Raw genomic sequence first — 21,047 nt, 5'->3', positions numbered from 1 at the left:
TTACTCGGTATTGCCTTTGCCGCCAAGGAGGAAGCAGAGGAACTCAAGGTGAAAGAAAATGGCAGTCAGAAAGGAATCGAGGCATCTGTAAATCACCGTTCTCATTCGGGTATCATGTGTCTAATGTCTAGGCTTGCTATCAACACTTCTATACCGGCTTCACCATGAAAATCTGCAACATGATTAGTTTAGGACGGAAACATTGTAAACGAATAGTTAGTGATCTTACCTGGGCCAAGGCAGTCGCATCCAATGCCTTTTTCTTAGATGCGATATTCCGCGAGCGCACAAAGTGACGGGTCGACAGCGCCTGAGGCGTTGAAGTGCCAGATTCAGCTGGAGTTGCGGTGGGCGTGGAGGCCACCGTAACGTCTGTGGTGATAGCGTCCTCACTCGAAGGTTCAGTGGTGTCCTGTTGTTTCCGCTTCTTCTCCTTCTTCTCTTTCTTTTGCTTTTTCTTGGAGTCGCTGGCTTCTTCGGACACGTCGTCGGCCTCGTCAACTGCCGCATTCTTCCGCTTCTTGCTTTTCTTACTCTTGCTCTTGCTCTTCTCCTCATCGTCTACTACAGGAGTCTCCTCCGCCTTCGATTTCTTGGACTTCTTCTCCTTTTTCGCTTTGTGCTCATCCTCGTGCGTCGAACCGCTGGCGGCAGGCTCTTCGGGAGACTCATCCTTGGTGCGCTTCTTCTTCTTTTTCTCCTTCTTCACATCCGACTCTTCTGGGCTTTCGGACTCTTCTGCCTTCCGCTTCTTGGACTTCTTCTCCTTCTTTGGTTTGGAACTTCCGTCGTCCTCTTGCGTCGGTACCTGAGCCAGTGATATTTGATCCTTGGATTCCTCCTTCACTGGATCCTCCTTTGCCGTTTCCTCCTTGTTCAACAATTCGGACATTTGGTCGCCCACGAGCAGACCGCCCTTGACGAAGCGCATCAGGCCATACTTGCGCTCCACGTACGCGCTGGTCTTGATTTCGGAGCGGAGGGTCTGCTCCTTCTTGATGGTGTCGTCGGATTTGCCGTTCAGGCGCCCCAGAAGGTCCTTGAAGACATCGAGACCGGTGCACTCGTCGCTCTGCTTCTGGCGGACTTTGGCGCCGAGCCCCAGGGTGTCGTCCTTCAGGGTGATCCTGATGGGGGCGGCGCTGGCGGCGCTGTGCAGGTCGGCGTGCGAGGCGTTCTGGGCACCGAGGAATTGACCTGGCTCCCAGCCGTGAGATCGCAGGATCTTCTGGCCGAAGGTCGTCTCATCTCGACTCCATTTGGTGTTGTTGGGGTCGAAGGCCAACTTCTGGCGCCTTTAAAGGTCATGTCAGCTTCTCCGTCCTCTTCTTCGCAATTGGCCAGGATCATCTTACGTCTTTGTCCCGGCGAGACCCATTGCAATCGATCAGTAGCAGCCGACTGCTTTCGTCTCTCTCGAGTCTTAGAAAGCGGTAGCGATTGCTTTGGTGGGGCTTCTTTTTGCTGTTGGACTTTGGGAAATATTTTTGGAAATCTAATCTGGTCGGGACTGATAAGAATTTTATTAATCGCGGCAAGGCGCGCTTGTCTGCTTGGCGGGCCCACTTGTACCTTAGCATCCCTGCGCCTTCACTGCGACCAGGCAGGACCCCCCTATCAAGCAAGCAAGCAGCTTGTTCGTCTCCTACTCTGAGTCCCAGCCAATCACAGAGAATCACGGCATGCTTGTCGTGATGGCATCAACTGAACCCAGGCCTGCTTTGGGGATGGTTATAAGATCTTCTACCTGTGAGTGTATATAGATAGAGGGTTGCGTATTGTCCCGTTCATGTTTGGCATGGGAGGAATATCATTTCGCCTCCATCTCAATGACGACTCCCTGCTGCCACTGACTTCCTATTTTACGTAAGTATATGTCGAGATACACGAGGTCTCGCCCAAAAACTCGAAAGGTTAAGGCTCCCTCCATGATAGGACTTATTTGAGGGAGGGCGATAGATGGAAGGCACGAGATGTGGGGAAGCACTCAACTCCTGTCTGCTCTTTCCTTTGGTTGCATTTTGCAAGGAGACTTGCGTGCCTCTCATGAACATGCTAGGTAGCATTAACGCGATAGATTTACAAATATGTACAAATCTCAATATTGGCTGCTGTCACCTCCCATTGAACAGCAACCTGTTCTCGAGCAATAGATGTCATAACAAAAGTGGTACATATCACAAATATCACAAAGTCACTTCTCATTCCCACCCAGGGCACTCAAGTTAGTTCCAATTCCACAACTTCTTGCTCGAGGTAACATCAAGCGACAAGTCTTCACCATGGCCCCTCCTGAGCGCGCTCCGAGAAAGTCCCTCTCTGATCCCGATGGAGATGTCGACGCGGCTACTACCGTGGTCGACGTTACCAGTCTGGCACCTCCGAAGCTGAACGACACCTCGATCGAGACCATGAACAATATCGTGAGTCCACATCCTCGGGAGAGGAGGAGGGGGGAAGACAATACTTCACCATGCAACCTCCCCTTTCGTTACTCTTCTTCCTCTTTCTCCTTCTTCGTCTAGAGGCGAAAACTAATGGCAACAGGCAAGTCTGAGATATAGTTTCGAGGACATCAGAGTGGAAAAGCAGCAAGACCATGCCGACAAGCTGGCCGACTTGGAGGAGCGCTTCACCCAACGCTTCGAGGGGGAGCAACACAAACGGTGAGGTTCTATCTATATCTCTCCTGGTTGAAACCCTTGATGCCCTCTCACAAAACTATTTCCACGAAGTGGTGGCTAACCAATCATACACTTTTGTCTGGCAGGGAAACTCATGTCCGGGAGTTGCTAGAGCGGCTTGAAAGAGCAATCACGAAGAAGATGGCTTGCGAAGAAGCTATGGTGCAAGTAGTCGCCTCCATGAAGCAGGACACGGAAGCATTCCAGCTCGCCATCAGCTCGGTCTACGCCGAGAGGCTCCAGCAATGCCAGGAAGGAGCCGCAATGGCCGAACAGGCCCAAGCACAAGCCCAAGCACAAGCAGGCGGCATACCGCTTATGCAAGGAGAGCAAAAGGTGCGCGCGCGAGTTGAGAAGCTGATGGAGTAGATGCCAGATAACGCTTTGAAAGTGTTTGCCCTAAGAGGCCGAGCTTTGAAGGGGTATTTGAGATTATTGTGCATGAACGTCGAGCTGGAATAGATCCAAGGGGGATCTTATCTACCTCACAGCCAAGCTGGAGATATTAGAGAGTTAATTCGCTATACTGTTCATGTGTCATGACTATGAAGGGAACTTTGACGAATTAAAAGGGGCCGAGCTATGTCCAACGCCAAGCTCTGGTGAACCCTGTTGCATGCTGACAATAATATTTCCAACTCTATAAAGGGGTTCGTCTCTATGTATGTACACTCCATGCGAGATTGGGCCAGTGTTCCCCTTCATTGTACCTATACAACGAACAAATAATACAGCGCTATACATGACGCATGGCAATGCAGGCCACACACGCACACTGTGCGGACCTCGTCCTCCCCCGGGAAGGAGAGCTGGTTTACCAGATATTTTAAGTACTTATCGTAAATCAAACAGCCTGGCTATACCCCCCGAGCCGCTTCTTCCCGTACTTGTACCACTTCCGCGCCTCGTCCGCCCAGAACACGGTACTGCACAGCATGAAGAGCCGCGCCAGGTCCCAGAAGCCGAGGGCCTCGGTCTGGAAGACCTCCTGGAGCCAGGGGAAGTAGATAACGAGCAGCTGGCCCGCGATGCTGAGCGCGACGGCCCAGTTGAACAGCGTGTTCGAGAACAGGCCCACCTCGCCCCGCAGCAGCGACTTGCTCTCGGACCGGCAGCTGAGCGCGTTGAACATGTCGAAGAGCACGAAGCAGGTGAAGGTCATGGTCGTGTCGCGGCGCGTCACCTCGCCGTCCGACAGCATCTCGCGCGTGTAGATGATCATGGTGCCGACCATGATGATGGCCGCCTGCGTCATGACGCGCAAGAGCAGGTTCCGGGTCAGGACCGGCTCGCTTCGGGAGCGAGGCGGTCGAGACATGACGTCCTTATCGACTTTCTCGACACCAAGCGACTGAGCCGGCGGGCCGTCCATGATAATGTCTGCCACCAAGTTAGTATTGAGCAGTTGTTTTCACGTAGTTATGTGGGTCGACTTACTGATCCAGAGAATCTGCATGGCGTTCAGGGTGACCTGAACCCCAGGCAAGTACAGAGGAACACCAATGACAAGCCGGCGACAGAGGTACTGAGCTGGAATGTGATGAAGTTCTGGATGTTGCTGAAGATGCCCTTACCCTGCTCGATGGCATGCAGGATGGTTGAGAAATCGTCATCCGTTAGGATCATATCTGAGGCTTCCTTGGCGACGTCTGTGCCGTGCATACCCATCGAAATACCAATATCTGCCTTCTTCAACGCAGGCGCGTCATTGACACCATCGCCCGTCATCGCCACAATGTTGCCGCGCGATTGCAGCGCTTGTATGATTTTAAGCTTATGTTCAGGGTTGGTTCGGGCGAAGATGGTGGTCGTCTGCATGGCCGACGCGAGCTCATGCTCGGACATGGCGTCGACTTCATCTCCTTGAAGTACGGGTTTGACGACCGCTTGGCCGGCCGAGGCTTCTCTTTCGGTAGCAATGTGCATTCCCAGTTGTCTTCCAATGGCAAGGGCGGTGGTGCTCGAGTCTCCGGTGATCATGATGACTTTGACGCCACCACGCATCAATCTGCGAATCGATCTGGCAACGCCAGGCCTGGGCGGGTCACTCATTCCTACAAGACCCGCGAATGTGAGACCTTTGAAGAGCTCCTCGCTGTTGGGCACGGCAGGGCTCTCGCTCCTGTCACGGCTTGCAGGCGTATTGCTTCGTGAGTTAGCATTGAAGCTCGGCTTTGATCTGTGCGACTTGGATGAGACCGGACCACTGGCGAAGGCCAAAACACGCAGACCCTTCTCGGCCATACGCTCCACTGCCTCGGTCGCTTCACGACGGCGGGCTGCGTCCAGGACGAACTCGCGCCCGTCAGCTGCCATGTAGGAATCACACGCGTCGAGGATTTTGTCGATGGCACCCTTCATGTACGCATATTCCTTATCGTGGTGCGCATTTTCGGCTCCAATGACAACGCCCATCCACTTCCGTTCCGAGCTGAAAGGGGTCTCAGAAGTGCGCGGACCTGTGGACTCCCTGGCGTCGTGCTCCTTAAACCTGTCTAGAAGATCAAGCATAGCAACATCAGTAGGCTGACCGACCCAGCGTGAATGGGTGGGGTCTTTGTGCTGGCTGTCCGCAAATGCTGTCTTGGGACCCCCATGATGGGATAGACGTGCATTGTTGGCGATATTCCCGATTCGAAGTATCTTGAGTGCCGCCGCATCTGGGCTCTTCTCAGTCAACTCGTCATCCGATTCAACGTCAATCGCTTCTTTCTTTCCAAAATACCACATTCTTGAGCTCGTCATGTGATTCATCGTCAAGGTGCCCGTCTTATCCGAGCATACAACATTGACCGATCCAAGAGTTTCGACACTGGGCATCTTTCGCACAATCGCATTGTATTTAGCCATTCTGTGGACGCCGAGTGCAAGGGTGACAGTTACGATAATAGGCAGGCCTTCCGGGATGGCAGCCACAGCAAGGGAGATAGAAATCGTGAAGATTTCAAGGATCTTCTTTCCTTGCAACCAACCAACAATGGAAATCAAGCCGATGATAACGAACGAGATCTTGCTGAGTTGGGAGCCGAGTTCGTCCATGGACAGCTGAAGCGGTGATCGTGGGCTTTCGGTGCCCGACACGCTCGCAGCAATCGTGCCAAAATGAGTGTCACCCCCAGTCGCAAAGACAATGCCTTGCCCGTGTCCAGATTTCACCAACGTTCCCATATGCGCAATGTTGTGCACGCCCTCCTTTGCTGGCTCCGCCCTGGATGCATCGTTATAAAATGAGGGCGAGAGCGCCGCAGGGCTAGGCAGTCGCTGGTTACTATAGTCGCCAAATTGTGCCGATTGTACGTTCTTGAGCCGTGACTGCGCCGTGACCTTCACGGGCTCATTCTCGCCCGTGAGATTCGATTCGTCGATTGTCAGGTCCGAGGCATGGGTGACTCGTATATCGGCAGGGATGCGATCGCCAGTGGTGAATAAGACCAAATCTCCAGGTACCAATGTCGCGGCCATGACCTTGGACGAAGCTGCTTCGGAAAGCTCCTCCATAGGAGTGGATGCGCCGAGATCTCCATCTTCCCGGGGAGCGTCTTCACTTCCGACTGCGGGCCAAACAGAGGTCTTACCATTAGCACCAGATTTCGCGATGTGTGATCGTACCAGATGGGCGTGATTTGGAACGAGATGGTTCAAAGCTTCAATGGACTTCTCGGATCGGTATTCTTGGACAAATCCGACGGTGACAACAATGGTAACTGCCACAGTGATACTGACAGCGTCATCCGTATTCCCTACTACCACCGACGCCAGAGCGGATACCAAAAGTAAAATAATAAGCGGCTCTTGAAATTGTTTGATAAATCGCAGCCACAGCGGTTCGGGGTCCTCCTGTGGAATTTCGTTCGCTCCATAGTCACGTAGTCTGGACAGAGCCTCGACGGGGGTTAAGCCATGCTTGAGGGAAGTCTGTAGTCGTGCTGCGGTTTCGCTCGCGGTCATGGAAGAGTATTGGTCTGCCACTGTCTGCAAACAGGATGGGTTAACGTCAGGTCGCTTGGGAAGGAAGGAAGAAAGACAATGTAACCACTTACCCGCGACTGGGCCGAGGTAGTCCTTGCGTGCCCTGGTCTTCTTGTCTGTGACCTACCGGCATGGTCGTCTTCATTATCATCGTAACTTCGATCGCCGCCTGTAATGCTAGGGACCGAGACGGGCAGAAGCGGGATGCCGCCTTCGTCGGTTTTGTTGAATGGCCAGGGAGGCATCTTGGCCGATGTGGAAGGACTGCGATCTCGTCGCAGCGCAATAATTCATGGGGCGGAAAAGGCAGCCGACGAAGATGACGGAGACGATGCAGAGAGCCAAGCTGATCGTTGCTAAGCTCCACTGACAGAGAAGGTTGAAGCCAAATAAGTCAATGCAGGGGGTTCAAAAGGAAGGAGGAAGTGTGGCTCTCGTTATTCACATCATAATGGCTACGTCGAAAATGAAGTATTTGGCAGTCTCTCTAGACAGACGGACAGACGGACAGGCTTTGTTTTCGCCGATTGATTAAGCGTTGGTTGTACTCGGCCCAAATGGAGATGCCTTTTTGTGAAGCGTGGACGTGTCGCCTCCGTTATGCGGGAAGTTTAATAAGCTGCACTCTTTACTCCGTCCGTTTCCCCTGCGACTGGTTAAGGTCCCGGATTTCTGACGCCACCTGGGTACTTCTCAATCTGGCTGCTTGGCTCGGGAGATTGACGCTAAAAATGCCCCCCTAACCCTTGCACATTGCACATAGGAACACCAATGAGGCTGAAAGGAGACCATGCAGAAAAGTCCAGAGTGTCATTCGCCGATGGAAAAATCCCAGACAGACGGAATCGCAGTTGATGGTACGGAGTACAAGCCAAGGGAAAACCAGGACATGCAGGTACCCAAATATGCACCCAAAGCAGTAGCAATGCTTAGGTCAGTAAAGAATACTGCTCGATGTCAACAGAAATATGCAGAACATAGATGCATACCTCCTAACTATGTACTTGCAATCTCAACGGCCACGTAATATCTGGAGACTTGCATTGGCGTATGTTCTGCAGTAATTCGAAGTCATATCTCGCTTGTATGCCCACAACCGGGGAAGTAGTGGGCAGGAACGCAGTTAGAATAACAGTCCGCGACTCATACCTATTGGTCGGCTGAGAATACCGGACCATTCGGCAACGGTAACGATGATATAGGAGCCTGCCTTTGTAAGTACATTTGTAGTTATGGCTGTTTAAATTGAATTCGGTGTACGGAGTTGGCAAGAGCTAGGTAATGTGATAGAGGGCATGTGTCTCGCCCACCCATGACGGAATGTTTCCTCAGGGTGTTGTAAGTCAACGCGTGGTTGAATTAAGCTCGAGCATTGCCCAAGGTGTGTAAGTGGTCAGTAGGTTGGTACTTAAACGATGACATGCCTGAGTATCCGTACAGCCTCAACATACTACCTAAGAAATACTCTATAGGTAGCATCCTTGATTCTTGACGCACACGGAAGACGGGTAGCCGAATTGGCCATCTCCTACCTACATGTATGCACCTATATTCAGCTAAGTCGGTAAGCTACATGACATAATCCAGCCCGGTTGGCCCGTGTACGGAGTATCTGGTCCCTGAATACATAGCATTGTGTACTGGAACGTTGAGCAGCTGTATGCCGGCAAGCCGGGTATGAAACGAACAGAAGCGCATACCAATGCTTGAATGCTTGAACTTTTACCAGCCACACAATTATTCACACCCGTGATGAATACTTGCGACAAGCTAGTCCGTATGCAGGGAATAGAGCTACCCTTGATGAAATCATGCTCCGCTATCGAGCCACTCGACCCAATCAGGACTTGTGGTTTGGCTCAATCTCCCCATAATGTGGCTCGTGCGATCAAGAACACGACTGGGAATCGGGATGATGGCCCCCAAGTGCCAAGGTCCAGCCACTGGATTTTTTTGGACTCACTCATTCACCGTCTGCCTGCACACCCTTCTCGCTCTGCTCTGCTCTGCTCTGCTCTGCTCTGGGAGAGTCTGGGTACCAAGTACTGCAGCCACACTAACACCGCGCAAGCCCAGGTCGTCCGTCCCCCTCCATCTACCTGCTCTGCTCTCCGTCCTCTCTCCCAATTCTCAAACTCCTGCCCATTTCATCGCTTTACACCACGTTACGTTACCCGTCGGTCGCCTAATTCACTCTCGTCGCGATCGCTTCTACAATTGCATTATCCAGTGCCGAATTCTTTCGCATCGGCTGAAGCCGACAATCGCGCGCTGTTTCTGCCTCCCGCCAAGCTCGCGCGCCTGACCGACTCCCAAAAGCGAGGAAGCAACCGTTGATCCGCCGCCCCTACGCGATTTTTCCACTCCCCCAGTCAACAGCTGCAACGCGCTTGAGCACTTGTTTACACTCCACCTCCAGCATTCATCACCGCCACGCACTTCACCCCTCCATTGCCCGCGTCGACGCGCTGTCGCATCTGTCGTCATTGCTTGTTGCCTTTCATGTTGAAATATTCCTCTAATCTGCCCTCCCATCTCTTGTTTTGAATAGCCCGTCGCCGTCTCTGTCGCGGTCGCAATGTTCTATTCCGAGACGTTGCTGCAGAAGACCGGGCCTCTCGCCCGTGTCTGGCTGTCAGCCAACTTAGAACGTAGACTCAACAAGTCCAGTATTCTACAGACCAATCTTCAAAAGAATGTCGAAGACATCATCGACCCAAACCAGGCCCCCATGGCTCTGCGACTCAGCGGCCATCTGCTGCTTGGTGTGGTCCGAATCTACAGTCGCAAGGCGCGATATCTCCTTGACGATTGCAACGAGGCCCTCTTGAAAATCAAGATGGTACGTAATACTCAGAATCCCGTTACTGACTGACCAACTAACCTGAACTTTTAAGGCTTTCCGCTCTACTGGCAATAATGATATTCCCGAGAACCTCCCTTTACCTAACCGTGAAGCACTGATGCTTCCTGATCGCATTATACCTGCCGATAACTTGGGAATCCTGCCTCCTCCGAATGCCGACTGGTTGTTGGCGCAAATGGACGTTGAGGCGACACAAAGTAGCTCTCAGGTACAGGGGCGAGGTCGCGGGCGTCCGAGCAACCAAAACATCAACTTGCAAGAAGACTTCAACAATAGCCAGTTTCTTGAAATAGATGATATGAATATCGACGATGGCCCTGCAATCATCGACAACGACGATCTCGACCTGGTACTGGACTTCGGAGACGATGACGAGCAGCCCCGCAAGGAGATGAGCATCGAAATGGGCCGAGATGCTCCCGCTGCTCGTTCAATCGAAGATGATGTCTTCAGTGAAGCTGATTTTGGCCTTCAGAAGGGCGATGCCTCGACGGCAATGGACCTTGGTGAAGGCGGCATCAGAATCGCTGATGATGATGGTGATATTCCGATGGAGGGTGACTTTCAATTTAACATTGGTGACGAGTCGGCCATGCCGGAAGTTGGCGGTGCCGGTCTTCCTAGCCGTGCACGTATTTCTGAATCCCCGCTTTCGGACATCGACGAGAATACTGCCAGAGACGTTGAAGAGTGGACCCGGATGCATAACATCAGCATCTACGAACCTGGACAAGAGACCGAGATACAAGAGCCCCAACAGCAGCGAAAGTCGGCGAAGAAGCGCAAGGTCTTCGGTCTCGACGCTGCCACTCAGCTCACAAGTACCCACATCAAGGAGCAGCAGCAAGACCGATCCAATATCCTCAAGACACCAAACTTCATCCCGCGAGATCCCTATTTCCTGGCTCTTCTGGAGATGAAGAGCAGCGGGAGCTTCGTTTCTAATATCATGGGCGATGCCCGTAGCAAACCCTGGGCACCGGAGCTGAGAGGATTGCTTTCTATCGAAGCCATTCGGCCCGCCGCCGACCTAAAGCGAAAGCGCGATAGTGGCGTTGCGGATATGGGCGAAGAAGAGCAGGGCGCATCGAAGTCCCCTCGCCTGGAGCTAGAAGAAGATGATGGTTTGGCTATGCCCGAGGGAGGATTCGGCGAGCCGAGTGTTGGCCCAGAAGGTACCATTCTGCAAATCCCGGCCGACGAAGGGATGGCCATGCACGAGGATGACGCCGCTCGCGACGAAAGTACCATGCGTGCTTTCGACGAGACCACTGCGCCCATTGTCCACCCAGCCGACAGCGGTCCCGTATCTATGGGGACGAAGCACGCTGTTCACGTCCTCCGCGAGCTATTCGGAGCGGAGGTTGCTAAGAGCGAGGAGCAGCGGACAAGGACTTCAGTCGTGTTCCAAGACCTCCTACCCGAAAACCGGACGACTAAGGCAGATGCGACCAAGATGTTCTTTGAGTGCTTGGTCCTTGCAACAAAGGACGCAATCAAGGTGGAACAGAAGGAAGGCGTCCTGGGTGGGCCGATCCGAGTGCGCGGCAAGCGTGGACTGTGGGGTGCCTGGGCGGAGCGAGAGGCCGGAGGTGAGATTGCAAGCCAAGAGGAGGAACAGATGACACAGCCAGAGTCTGCGATAGCGGGATCATCTCGAGCAGTGGCGGCAGCAGCATAAGCAGGCGTTTGATGGTTATCATTACGACTATGCGAGGCGTACGGCATTGTAGCGGGTGATTCGACGAGCTTGACGGTTCATGTACACATTACTTATTGGCACTTTATTGCGATATTCCTCTGGTTATATCATCGCACCACGGCAGGGTGGCGTTTGTGGAGTTCGGGAAGACGGGGAGATACCAACAAACTGCTGGGGGTCTTCTGGTCATCAAAATCAATCTTGCGAAGGGGTTCATTGTGTGGATTGTTCATAGCGGAGGGGGGCTTCTAGTGAAGCAAGCGTCCATGTCAGGACGATTAGTAGATTAGTGTTGGCCTTTTTCTATACAGCAGAACTTTGACTGAAGCTGTTAGTTAGTGTCTTTTGAGATATACTCCATAGTGGAATGCGAGTCCTTGGACAATCAAACTGATGCGCCCTGACATCACATGCATATCCCATGTCCTTTGCTATAGCAGGAGAAACATCCTTCTGGCCTAGCCGGATGCGTCAGATAATGCTACTTTTGGGGCTTTTGGGGGAGCCTCCTGTAAGTTTAGTGGAGGGGCGGCTAATAATGGGGCACAATCAACTCCCATTCTAAACTTGGACGTCCCAGGGAACTTCACTCTGTCATCAAACACAACGAGGCTTCTTCTTGTGAGCCATCTCCGATATCAGCAAGCCATGCCACCCATTTTCGCTTTTCGCTCTATAGTCCGCTGTTTTGCATTGGTTACCGTCACCAACCCCTGATTTACTAAACCACCTACTTTATATACGAAGCCATTCTGGAGTCGATTAGCTGTTTATGCTAGAACCGCCCGACGATCCTTAGTCAGTCTTACGCCTATATAGCCAAGCACCTCGATATCCAAGTAGCGATAATTCGACACCGAGCTCCTACGATCTGAGGCACCTTTAGAGCAAAATGGTCAAATCCCTTGTTGACTTGTGCACTGCGGTGTGTATCAAAAATGTTCGAGGTATGTATTCATCGCTCGGATTTGCTGTTTCTTGCCGAGTACATGCAGTTACCTGAGGTATCATGCTGTCTCTAACGCAACCCCCATTCATCGTTCTATCTCCATGATTCCACGCTGATCTTACCATCTGATCCCCTCCTTCCTTCCATCAATGCCAGCTGCAATATCTCTGCAGTTACATCACTCTACACACCAGCGTACAGCCATGTCTCAAGACAATCCAAAACTGCAGGGGCGATAGTCATGCTCACGGCGCCGTTACCTCTGCTAACAAAACTCAAGATATCAGAGACATTGGCTCGGCACACTACGATCTCATTCGCCCCATACTCCTGCGTATCGACTCAGCCTCGCAACTGCGCGCCATCGAAGAAGCCTCCCCTCATCTCGAGGAACACAACGAAGAGGTATGGCTGCGCTTGATCAAGCGGGAGTTTCCTACTCTCCATGAGAAGGAGAACCTCAAACCTTCGAGACCTCAGCTCTGGCACCGGGTCTACGCCAAGTACAGCCGGATAGACACGAAGAACAAGGCCGAAGCCGCGGAGAAACTACGAAACGCCTTTGCCGGCATCAATGCGAAGAAGCAGGCCAACACGAGCTCGATCGTGACTTTCGACCGCCGTAAGCTGCCGCAGCCGCCCAAGGATTCCAGATTCACGGGGGATAAGAAGGGGGCTACCGGGCGAAGAGGAGGGAGTAACGACACGGGAGAGCTGCGATTCACCAGTGGCACGCGTACCAAGGTGTCCACAGCACAAAGTCTGATGCGCAAGGTCAAGCGTGAGGCGAAGGAGATACATAACCGTAACAAAATTGCGACCCCGACCAACGCTCTCAGAGTCAATAAGGGTCAGATCAAGCACGCGCCCCAGGGCATGGTCAACGAGCAACGGATCAAGGCACAGCCATCTCTGAAAATACAACCCCCGACGTTGAAACGGAACTTCCCGGACCGTGATTTCGGAGGCAAGAGTCTAGAAGAAGCAGAAGCGCGGCTACGCAGTATCAAATCGGGCAAGCAGCCCACGATTGTGTCAGATTCCGATCTGGATGAAAATGACGACGACGACGTCTTCGGAGATGGAGGCGGTGGCGGCGGTCTACTGGGCGAGGACGACTTGGAAGCGATATTCGACGAGCCCAGCAAGCCGGAGCGGAGCAGCAGACCCGCTCCACAGGCATCAAGACCCCTTCTGCCTGGAAAACGAAGCGGCGTTTTGTCCAACGTGCGCCGCGTTGAGTCACAGGTCCGCCAAGCACCGGCGAGCAAAAGGGAAGCGTCATCTCCGCCTTCAAGCCCCCCGATGAAGGCAGAGGCCGCCAGCCCTCCCCTCAAGTCCTCGATGCCTCCTCGGAAGAGGAAGCCCGTGGGCGTCTTCATGCAGCCGAAGGCTAAAGCTCGTCGGCCAAACTAGGGGCGCTATGCGAGATTGTCCTGCCACCTCTTCCCCGTAGAAACGAGACGCTCAGTGACAGTGGATGGGATTTCTGGGCAATGCTCTTCGTTTGTGGTTTATCGGTAATTTTGGTTCTCAGTTCTTCAGGAAGATAAGATAGGTCAGTCAGGCGTTCAATGGCAACATTTTGGGATTTGTGTCACACAGAGAGTTCATATGCATAAGTAAGCAGGGAGAGTGGTTAGGTCTTTGGGAGGGCGAAGTGATTTGGGTCTGGCATCTCGAGATACCCGCGAGAACCTTGATTGTATAATAAGACATCAGCATAGCATGGGTCCCGGTATAAAGCGTCTTTGCAATTTCAGGAGTGGTACACGCATCTGCAGCTCTACTTTGCCCCATAGTGACTTTCGATGCCGTATTTACTACATCAGAACCCACTCCGCATCTTCAATACCGAGAATATTTCAGTTACTAGGTCTTAGGGATACCGTGTTTGCCTTACACCCTTGCTTTCGTCTACTCGGATCCATAAGCAGGCTTCATAAAGACAGGCTATTATGAAGGACTAGCCGGCATTGCTTTGAACCACTCCATTAGGCTGAAAGACTGGTTTAAATTTAAAAAGAATTAAAAATAAACTGGCCTTCGTCGTCCATCTCTGGTTCTCTGGCAGATTTTGAAGATACAGGCCTCTTTTTCGGCCTATGGCTGATATGCTTGCCTTGCGTTTCTACAATGGTCAGACGTTTCTGTTGGTTCGAAGGGACGTATTCATAGAGGAAGCCGATTATCCCTACACAATCTTCGAGTCTATCCAGCCTACCAGAACCACGATCTTGGCTGTTGTCTCAACTCGGCCGTTGGAGATCAGTACCCAGCTCATTTGTAGTCATAGCATATATACTTACCCCAAATCAGGATAGTGGGTCGAAGGGGGTCGTAATGGAATGGAAGAATAGGGGGAGGCTTCTAATCTAGGAGTACTTCTCGAAAGAAGCCAGGTATCTTGGTTTATTACATAGTTACTGATGGATCAATGGATAAGTAAACAACGGATATCACTGGGTGATTCGTATTAGAGCTCTCAGTAAGAGGTGAAAATGGTTTGGACTACTCCCTTCCATCTCCTTCTCCTGTCCCTCCTTCTCTTGGCAAAGGGACGACGTTGACTCGAGGGGCATCAATCTAAGGGATGACGATCTTGTTCCTTTTTCATTTAGGATATCTGTAGTGTTTGGAGACTTCAGTTACCGTGTATACTATTTCTGGGGCATCCGTAACCACAAGCAATCCAACCCGAGATCTGAGATGCGCCTTGAATACAATAGTTACGCCCTACGACTTGCATATGTGTTTCTCTAATAGTCAGTGATTGATACTTTGTACGCGTTTGTACGCCAAGACTGCCGCATAATAATCCTCTGGGCACAATCGGGCCCGTATCTAAATAGGCCTGGTAGATAAAGAAGGTAGTAGCAAGCCACCGCCAGGGGAAATGAGTTCGTTGAATACAAAGTGAAAGATGGGGTGCTTGGATTGTTAATATGTAAGTAGTATGTAGTATATCAGTGAGTTGTGCTATTGAGAAGATGGTCTCGAATTGGCCACTGAAACTGGACGGAGACGGGTTAGTGATACCGGTGTATATGAAAAGGGGTGTGCACATCGCTCTCCACACACCAGGCACTGAGCAAACAAAGGAGAGCTCTTGTCGTGTCAGTTCAAGTTGCCGATCCTCTGTCTCTGCTTTTAAGTCAGACTATCACTATGCGAGTGCTTTGTAGATTAATGGGTGGCTGCTCCTACTACGACCCCAAAAGTGTACCATTATCTTGCAAGTATGGAAACAAGAGTCAGAGATTGGGAGCTAGGAAAGCAAGCAGTAGCGTGACCAAATCACAAGTAAGATGAATATTTTATCACCCAGTGCCCGAGACTTTTAGAATACATAAGACTCCCTCTGCCTAAGTACCTACTGATAGATGGACTCATGGCTGAGTGTACTGTTGTGCGTGCATGTGAGCCGTGTAGAACTTGAACTTGTACAAACATGTAAATTTAAGGCGTCACTGAATACCGTCATACGCCTTTTGAGATAGCTGGCGAGATCCTGAATACATTGCACATACAGTTTCGAAGGGAGGTGGTCTAGTATCAGCACACAAAGTTGGCCCCCTCCCCCCTCCGTGATATTTTGGCACAAGCACATGACGTTTTCTACGAGACGCCTGCCCAAACAGCTTCACCTGTGTCTTTTTGACATCGGAATCCGTCGGGCGACTCGGTGTAAGGACAGACAGACTGTGGTGCCGCTTCATTGCCGGCAAGTTGCAAACATTTCTATTCGAAAGCATATTCTGAAATTGACGCCTTGAACGCCCGAAGAAGATAGTGAATTATTCTGCTAATCCTCCATTTGTCTGGAAAAACCTGCCCCCTGCTCCTGCAGAAAGCGAGAAGCGCTGCCCCTTTACTGAACTTCAACAAGCCCGTGAAGTCAGAGCCTGTATGCTCTTCTGCCTACATCAGCAGCAAGCAGGGGTTGCGACGGACATAGCATCTGAACGATGAGGCCTTTCCATATACATAAGCGCCTGTGGCTCTGTTTTCATGTGTTCGCCGGGAGTGGTTTCGGGGGATGCTTTACGGGCCAGTGACAGTTTATCGTCCTCCTCTAAGAGCCAGAACCAGATGTAGTGTTGCGCCGCCCTCGAGTTGGTAGTCTGATGCCGTCTTGTCGTCGGTCCTGGGAGTAGAGATCGTGGTAGGTTAGTCACATATGTAAACACCGCCGAGATGTTGGAGGATCGCAGGGCAAAAGCACATCGGAGGCAGGCGCGCAATGTGACCCGCGCAGATGGGAGGACAGAGAGGGCCATCTTACATTTGCTTGCCACCGAAGATGAGGCGCTGCTGGACGGGCGGGATGCCTTCCTTCTCTTCCACCTTTTCCTTGATCTGGGAAACCTTGTAGTCGGCTTCGATGTCGAGCTCGATCTCCTTGCCCGTGAGGGTACGGACCCTTTGGGGTCGACAAATGTCAGTACACACACACTACACTACATATCCACGAGCTCTGCGGGCCTGTTTGTCTGAGAATAAGGCGCGCACGTAATGCAGCTGAGGCGATCTTGGCGGGGTAGCTCCGACTTACTTGATAAGCATGGTGACGGTTGCTGCGAAGGACTGACGATGGGGGGTTCTGTAGAAGAAGGTCGAGAGAAGAGACGCTTAAGGAAATGGTTGTGCCGCCGCAAGGTTATGAATAGAAAAGAGAGAGACGGTGTGAGTTATGTATGAGTTCGTTTGGTTTGCTTGATGATCGAAACGGCGGAAGGCGGAAGGCAGCGCACTGGCGGCCTGGTCATGGTGGGGTCCCGGGTTGCTAAGTGCAGTGGGTCGCCTGTAGGTAAGTACACTGCACTACACTACATAGGCAGGTACTGTCCATGCATGGCACCAGAGGACTCTCCAGGTAACATGAAGCACGCTATGGATTATGCCCATGGCTGTGAGAAACTCCCTTCACATTGTACTTCACAATTCTGAGGCCTAAGCAGCCCCGTACAGATTGTTATAGGACAGTGGCAGAAAGATTCACAGCATGGTGAAGAGCGTCTCTCAGCAATCTCAGATACTTGGAGTTGACGCAGTCATTCAACACCTACTTTACAATATATTAAATTCCTAGAATACAGGGGAGATGTCCGACGCCCTTTTGCTTGCAATCCCAACTGATGCCTAGTCCTTATTTCTTGCTGAAATCATCGCCGAACACGTTCAGACCGAGACCTTCCGAGTCAAGCATCAATCTGTTACGGCCACCAGCCTCCTGAAGCGAGGTTGCGATGAGGCGTGCGTTCTCAATCTTCTTCAGCTCGAGGTAGGACTTGCTCTTCTGGACGGCATCACCAATAAGCTGCGCTGAGCGAGCCTCACCCTGGGCTCGGACGACCATAGCCTGCTTCTCCTGTCGTGCCTTGTCGACGATGAAGGCGGCTCGTTGCGCCTCTTGTTGCGCCACTTGCTTAGCTTCTACAGCTGCTGTGAATTCAGGAGAGAAGGCAAGATGCTATGATACCGTCAGTACTTCCTGGTTTTATCGACACACACCACTCGGGACTTACCGTGAGCGAGACATCATCCAGCAAGATATTGAATCTTGCTGCTCGTCGCGACAGGTTCTCGCGCACCAGTTTGGCCACCATCTCACGCTGTGTGATCAGCTGGCTGGCGTTGAACTGCGCAACCACACTCTTCAAGACTTCGTTGACGATCGAGGGCAACACGCGCTCGTCGTAGTCTTGTCCCAAAGTCCGGTAGATTTGCGGCAGAGCATTGATCTCTGGCCTGGACAGCACACGACAGGTGATGTTCACCATCTGCAAGTCCTTGGTGCCGGTAAGTGAAGACACATTTCTCGGCTTTGCGCGCACATCGTAGTCGATCGACGTCTCTAACCAGGGGATTCTAATATGTGTTCCTGCAGTAGTGGTGGAGTATCAGCATTTCAGATCATGCCATGAAGTAGACGCCGTAGACTGAACAAACCTTCACTGTAGATCTCCTTGCTGACACCACTTATCCTCCGATACTTGATAGCTCTGTGACCACCATCCACGTTGAAAAGAGAGTTTTGCAAGATAATGGCACCACCAAGGCCCGCGGCGGCAAGGAGGGCCATGCCTGCGGCACCACGAGGGTTGGGGGCTCCTCCGCCTCCGGGCATGCGGGTACGGCGGGCGATGGCCTGCAGCCGGTTCATCTGGTCTTGGAATGGGTTCTGAGACATGTTGGCAGGCTGGACCTTGGTGTCTGGTAACTGCCTGGGAAAAAGGCTTGGTCGGGCTGGTTCAGTCGGATTTGCCTTGTTGAGGCGATTGATCTGACTTGAGCTTCAAGTCGAAAAGTGATGATCTCGGGAAGACCATGGTGGGCTCGACCATCGATGATCTGTGCACTTGATTGGAGCTCTTCAGCTGCCTGGGCCCATGTGCAAGGGTTGGAGCTTCTCGGTCAACAGAGCTAACCGAAACAAGTAACTAAGAGGCTAAAGGGCCTAATCTTTTTCCGGCGCAGCGGTGGGCCCAGGCATTTTAGAGTACCTAAAGCCCATCCGTAACGGCCAATTCTGTCATTGATGCTTGCAAGCTGCAAGTTGCGATCCAATTCCATCTTGCAAGCAACATTCGTGACCGACTGCAGGATTTCAGTCCAGGAAAACAGAAGAAGACCAGTTCGAGGCTTGGGGAATGGGACATACTACTCCTAAGTTATTCACCTGAAGAGCACCTATCATAATACAGTGACGATACTTTCTGTAGCTCGCTGTATTTGACCTTGGACGTGATCTCGACCTAGTCTGCGAGTGAGCTGCGCGTAAAGTCCGCAGTACACGCATTCCCATCGCTTCCTTCTATTTGCTGCATTAGAGCCGCGAGGAGAGCTGCGTCGGCGACCGAGTTCCATAGTGCCAGTCAAAATGTCTACAAAACCGCCCTCGCGAGTCGTCTTTGTGGGAAACATTCCCTATGGTGAGTCCACCGCCCAATACACACATGCGCACCAAACCAACAACCATTAACCATCACTCTGGCGACAGGACTTTCCGAAGAGCAAATCACCGATATCTTCAGCACGGCTGGCAAGGTACTCAATTTCCGACTCGTATACGACAGAGAAACGGGCCGCCCTAAGGGCTTTGGCTTTGCAGAATATCCAGACGCAGGTAGGCTTTCCTAGCCGAATCTCTTGCCATCCCAAAATACTGACTTCGTTACGTTCTAGACTCGGCAGCTTCGGCAGTCAGAAACCTGAACGACCACGAAGTCATGAATCGCAAATTGCGCGTCGACTACAGCACCGAGGGTCGCGTTGACCAGGACGAGGATAAGTCCGGACCCAGCAATACCGCCAATTCTGGGGCCTATGGTCAGCACTCAAATGGCATCGCTAACGCCGCACCTCAATCTGCACCTTCTGGCTCGCTGCCTCCTCTGCCCCCTGGAAAGGAGCTGCCCCCTGGAGTGAGCTTCCACGACGCCATCTCGCGGACTCTACACACCCTACCTCCAGCCCAACTGCTAGACATCCTCACACAGATGAAGTCCCTGGCTACGACCGACCCTGCACGCGCAACCGAGCTCCTCAACCAGGCCCCGCAGCTATCCTATGCCATCTTCCAAGCTCTCCTGCTTATGGGACTGGTGTCCCCGGAGACGATTCACTCCGTGGTCGATCAGAATGCGCCGGCTCCGGTTCACGCACCACCTGCTGGTTACCCACCTTCGGTGATGCCTGGCTTCCCTGGCGTTGCTACTTCGACCCCGCCGGTTGGTGCTCCGTTCGCACCCCCTGTGGCGGCGCCTCAGCCCAGCTATGCGCCGGCCCCAGCAACATCAGGACAAGATCCGGAGCAGCTCATGAAGATGGTTCTGGAGCTACCTCAAGCTACGATTGACCAACTTCCCGAAGCCGAGCGACAGACGATCATGGGTTTGCGTGCCCAGTTTATGCCTCAGCAGCGTTAGGAACACGGAGAATTGTTCGACAGCCAAGGGGTGGATTCACGTGAGAGCTTGTAACAGTATATTGCAAGCAAGATGACTACCGAAAGGGAAAAAGGGCGTTTTTAGGCGTATTCAGTTGGACGTGTGGCGATCTTGGCAGGGGTCAATAGGGTCTACTTGATACCACATGAGCCGAAGGCTCGGATTGCAGCTTTAGTGGAAATGGAAAGAAAAGAAGAACCGTCCGAAGTTTGATTATTCAGTGCCAACTGTTCTCGATGGGGATGCAATCTCTCAATATGGTAATAACCTTGATGTGCCGTTTTTCCAGCACACCGGCTACCACTGCTACGATAGTTCGCACTTGCGTCAGAATAATGCAAGGAGAATAATTGCGTAAAGTATGGATGATAAGTTCTCGTCAGGTTTATTAGTTGGGTTAATCTTAGCATGACAGTAGATGACAGCTATTTGATTGAGCGGGATACACAGCACGACCTTGCGGGCCGTAGGTGACTGACTACTGGAAAAAGCACGACAAGTCTGCTGTAGGTAGCGTGAAAAGCGAAGTATGACGTACATCAATGATTGATGGTGCAGGTGTATTTTCCCAAGTCCCACCAGACCTGTCAGTCACCCAGCAAGGAGGATAAGGAGGTACCTTTCAATCTTGCAGACAGTATCGCACCAAGCATCCAGTACTGTACATGGAACATTGAGCCGGAACTACCTGCATATCGGATGAAAGTCTAACGGCTAGCAGGTTGACCAGATCCCCAAACGAAACAATCCGAATAGAGTTCAACCTAATCATGAAAACGCGGTAATAAAAAAAGAATCATCAGGGCAGAGTAGACTGCATTACCGCCTTTTGGTGTCCTACAAAATCTTCCTCTCCCTCCTTTTTCTCTACCTACTCTACACCTAACCCACCACATCATTGCTCGCCCTTTCAGGTCTCGTATGC

At 52.0% G+C, this 21,047-nt stretch overlaps 7 protein-coding genes across 7 annotated transcripts; 4 read left to right on the top strand and 3 right to left on the bottom strand.

Annotated features, from left to right (window-relative positions):
* Positions 1–148: 148 nt before the first annotated feature.
* PG994_012406 (uncharacterized protein) lies at positions 149–1,378 on the bottom strand (the record flags this gene model as incomplete). The annotated part of the gene is made up of 3 exons (XM_066863815.1): positions 149–172; positions 230–1,295; positions 1,356–1,378. The coding sequence occupies 3 exons, from the start codon at positions 1,376–1,378 to the stop codon at positions 149–151; spliced, it is 1,113 nt and encodes a 370-aa protein (XP_066712925.1).
* Positions 1,379–2,282: 904 nt separating this feature from the next.
* Positions 2,283–3,053, top strand: PG994_012405 (uncharacterized protein; the record flags this gene model as incomplete). The annotated part of the gene is made up of 3 exons (XM_066863814.1): positions 2,283–2,423; positions 2,548–2,666; positions 2,771–3,053. 3 exons carry the CDS (start codon positions 2,283–2,285, stop codon positions 3,051–3,053), a joined length of 543 nt encoding a protein of 180 aa, XP_066712924.1.
* Positions 3,054–3,528: 475 nt separating this feature from the next.
* PG994_012404 (calcium-transporting P-type ATPase) lies at positions 3,529–6,898 on the bottom strand (the record flags this gene model as incomplete). Its single annotated transcript, XM_066863813.1, has 4 exons — positions 3,529–4,064; positions 4,122–4,155; positions 4,203–6,656; positions 6,725–6,898. The coding sequence occupies 4 exons, from the start codon at positions 6,896–6,898 to the stop codon at positions 3,529–3,531; spliced, it is 3,198 nt and encodes a 1,065-aa protein (XP_066712923.1).
* A 2,333-nt stretch (positions 6,899–9,231) lies between these two features.
* On the top strand, positions 9,232–11,200 carry PG994_012403 (Rec8 like protein-domain-containing protein; the record flags this gene model as incomplete). The annotated part of the gene is made up of 2 exons (XM_066863812.1): positions 9,232–9,495; positions 9,551–11,200. 2 exons carry the CDS (start codon positions 9,232–9,234, stop codon positions 11,198–11,200), a joined length of 1,914 nt encoding a protein of 637 aa, XP_066712922.1.
* Positions 11,201–12,159: 959 nt separating this feature from the next.
* PG994_012402 (RNA polymerase II transcription factor SIII (Elongin) subunit A) lies at positions 12,160–13,586 on the top strand (the record flags this gene model as incomplete). The annotated part of the gene is made up of 2 exons (XM_066863811.1): positions 12,160–12,168; positions 12,384–13,586. 2 exons carry the CDS (start codon positions 12,160–12,162, stop codon positions 13,584–13,586), a joined length of 1,212 nt encoding a protein of 403 aa, XP_066712921.1.
* A 3,733-nt stretch (positions 13,587–17,319) lies between these two features.
* PG994_012401 (prohibitin-2) lies at positions 17,320–18,363 on the bottom strand (the record flags this gene model as incomplete). The annotated part of the gene is made up of 3 exons (XM_066863810.1): positions 17,320–17,643; positions 17,699–18,054; positions 18,123–18,363. The coding sequence occupies 3 exons, from the start codon at positions 18,361–18,363 to the stop codon at positions 17,320–17,322; spliced, it is 921 nt and encodes a 306-aa protein (XP_066712920.1).
* Positions 18,364–19,053: 690 nt separating this feature from the next.
* PG994_012400 (RNA recognition domain-containing protein) lies at positions 19,054–20,101 on the top strand (the record flags this gene model as incomplete). The annotated part of the gene is made up of 3 exons (XM_066863809.1): positions 19,054–19,105; positions 19,174–19,299; positions 19,359–20,101. 3 exons carry the CDS (start codon positions 19,054–19,056, stop codon positions 20,099–20,101), a joined length of 921 nt encoding a protein of 306 aa, XP_066712919.1.
* Positions 20,102–21,047: the final 946 nt, after the last annotated feature.

The sequence above is a fragment of the Apiospora phragmitis genome, assembly GCF_038363925.1.
Source record: "Apiospora phragmitis strain CBS 135458 chromosome Unknown utg000010l:1.0-9815664.0:1.0-9183399.0, whole genome shotgun sequence".
Taxonomy (NCBI): Eukaryota; Fungi; Ascomycota; class Sordariomycetes; order Amphisphaeriales; family Apiosporaceae; genus Apiospora; species Apiospora phragmitis.
Note: the sequence above shows the minus strand (reverse complement) of the source record. Positions and strands in the feature narration are given on the sequence as shown.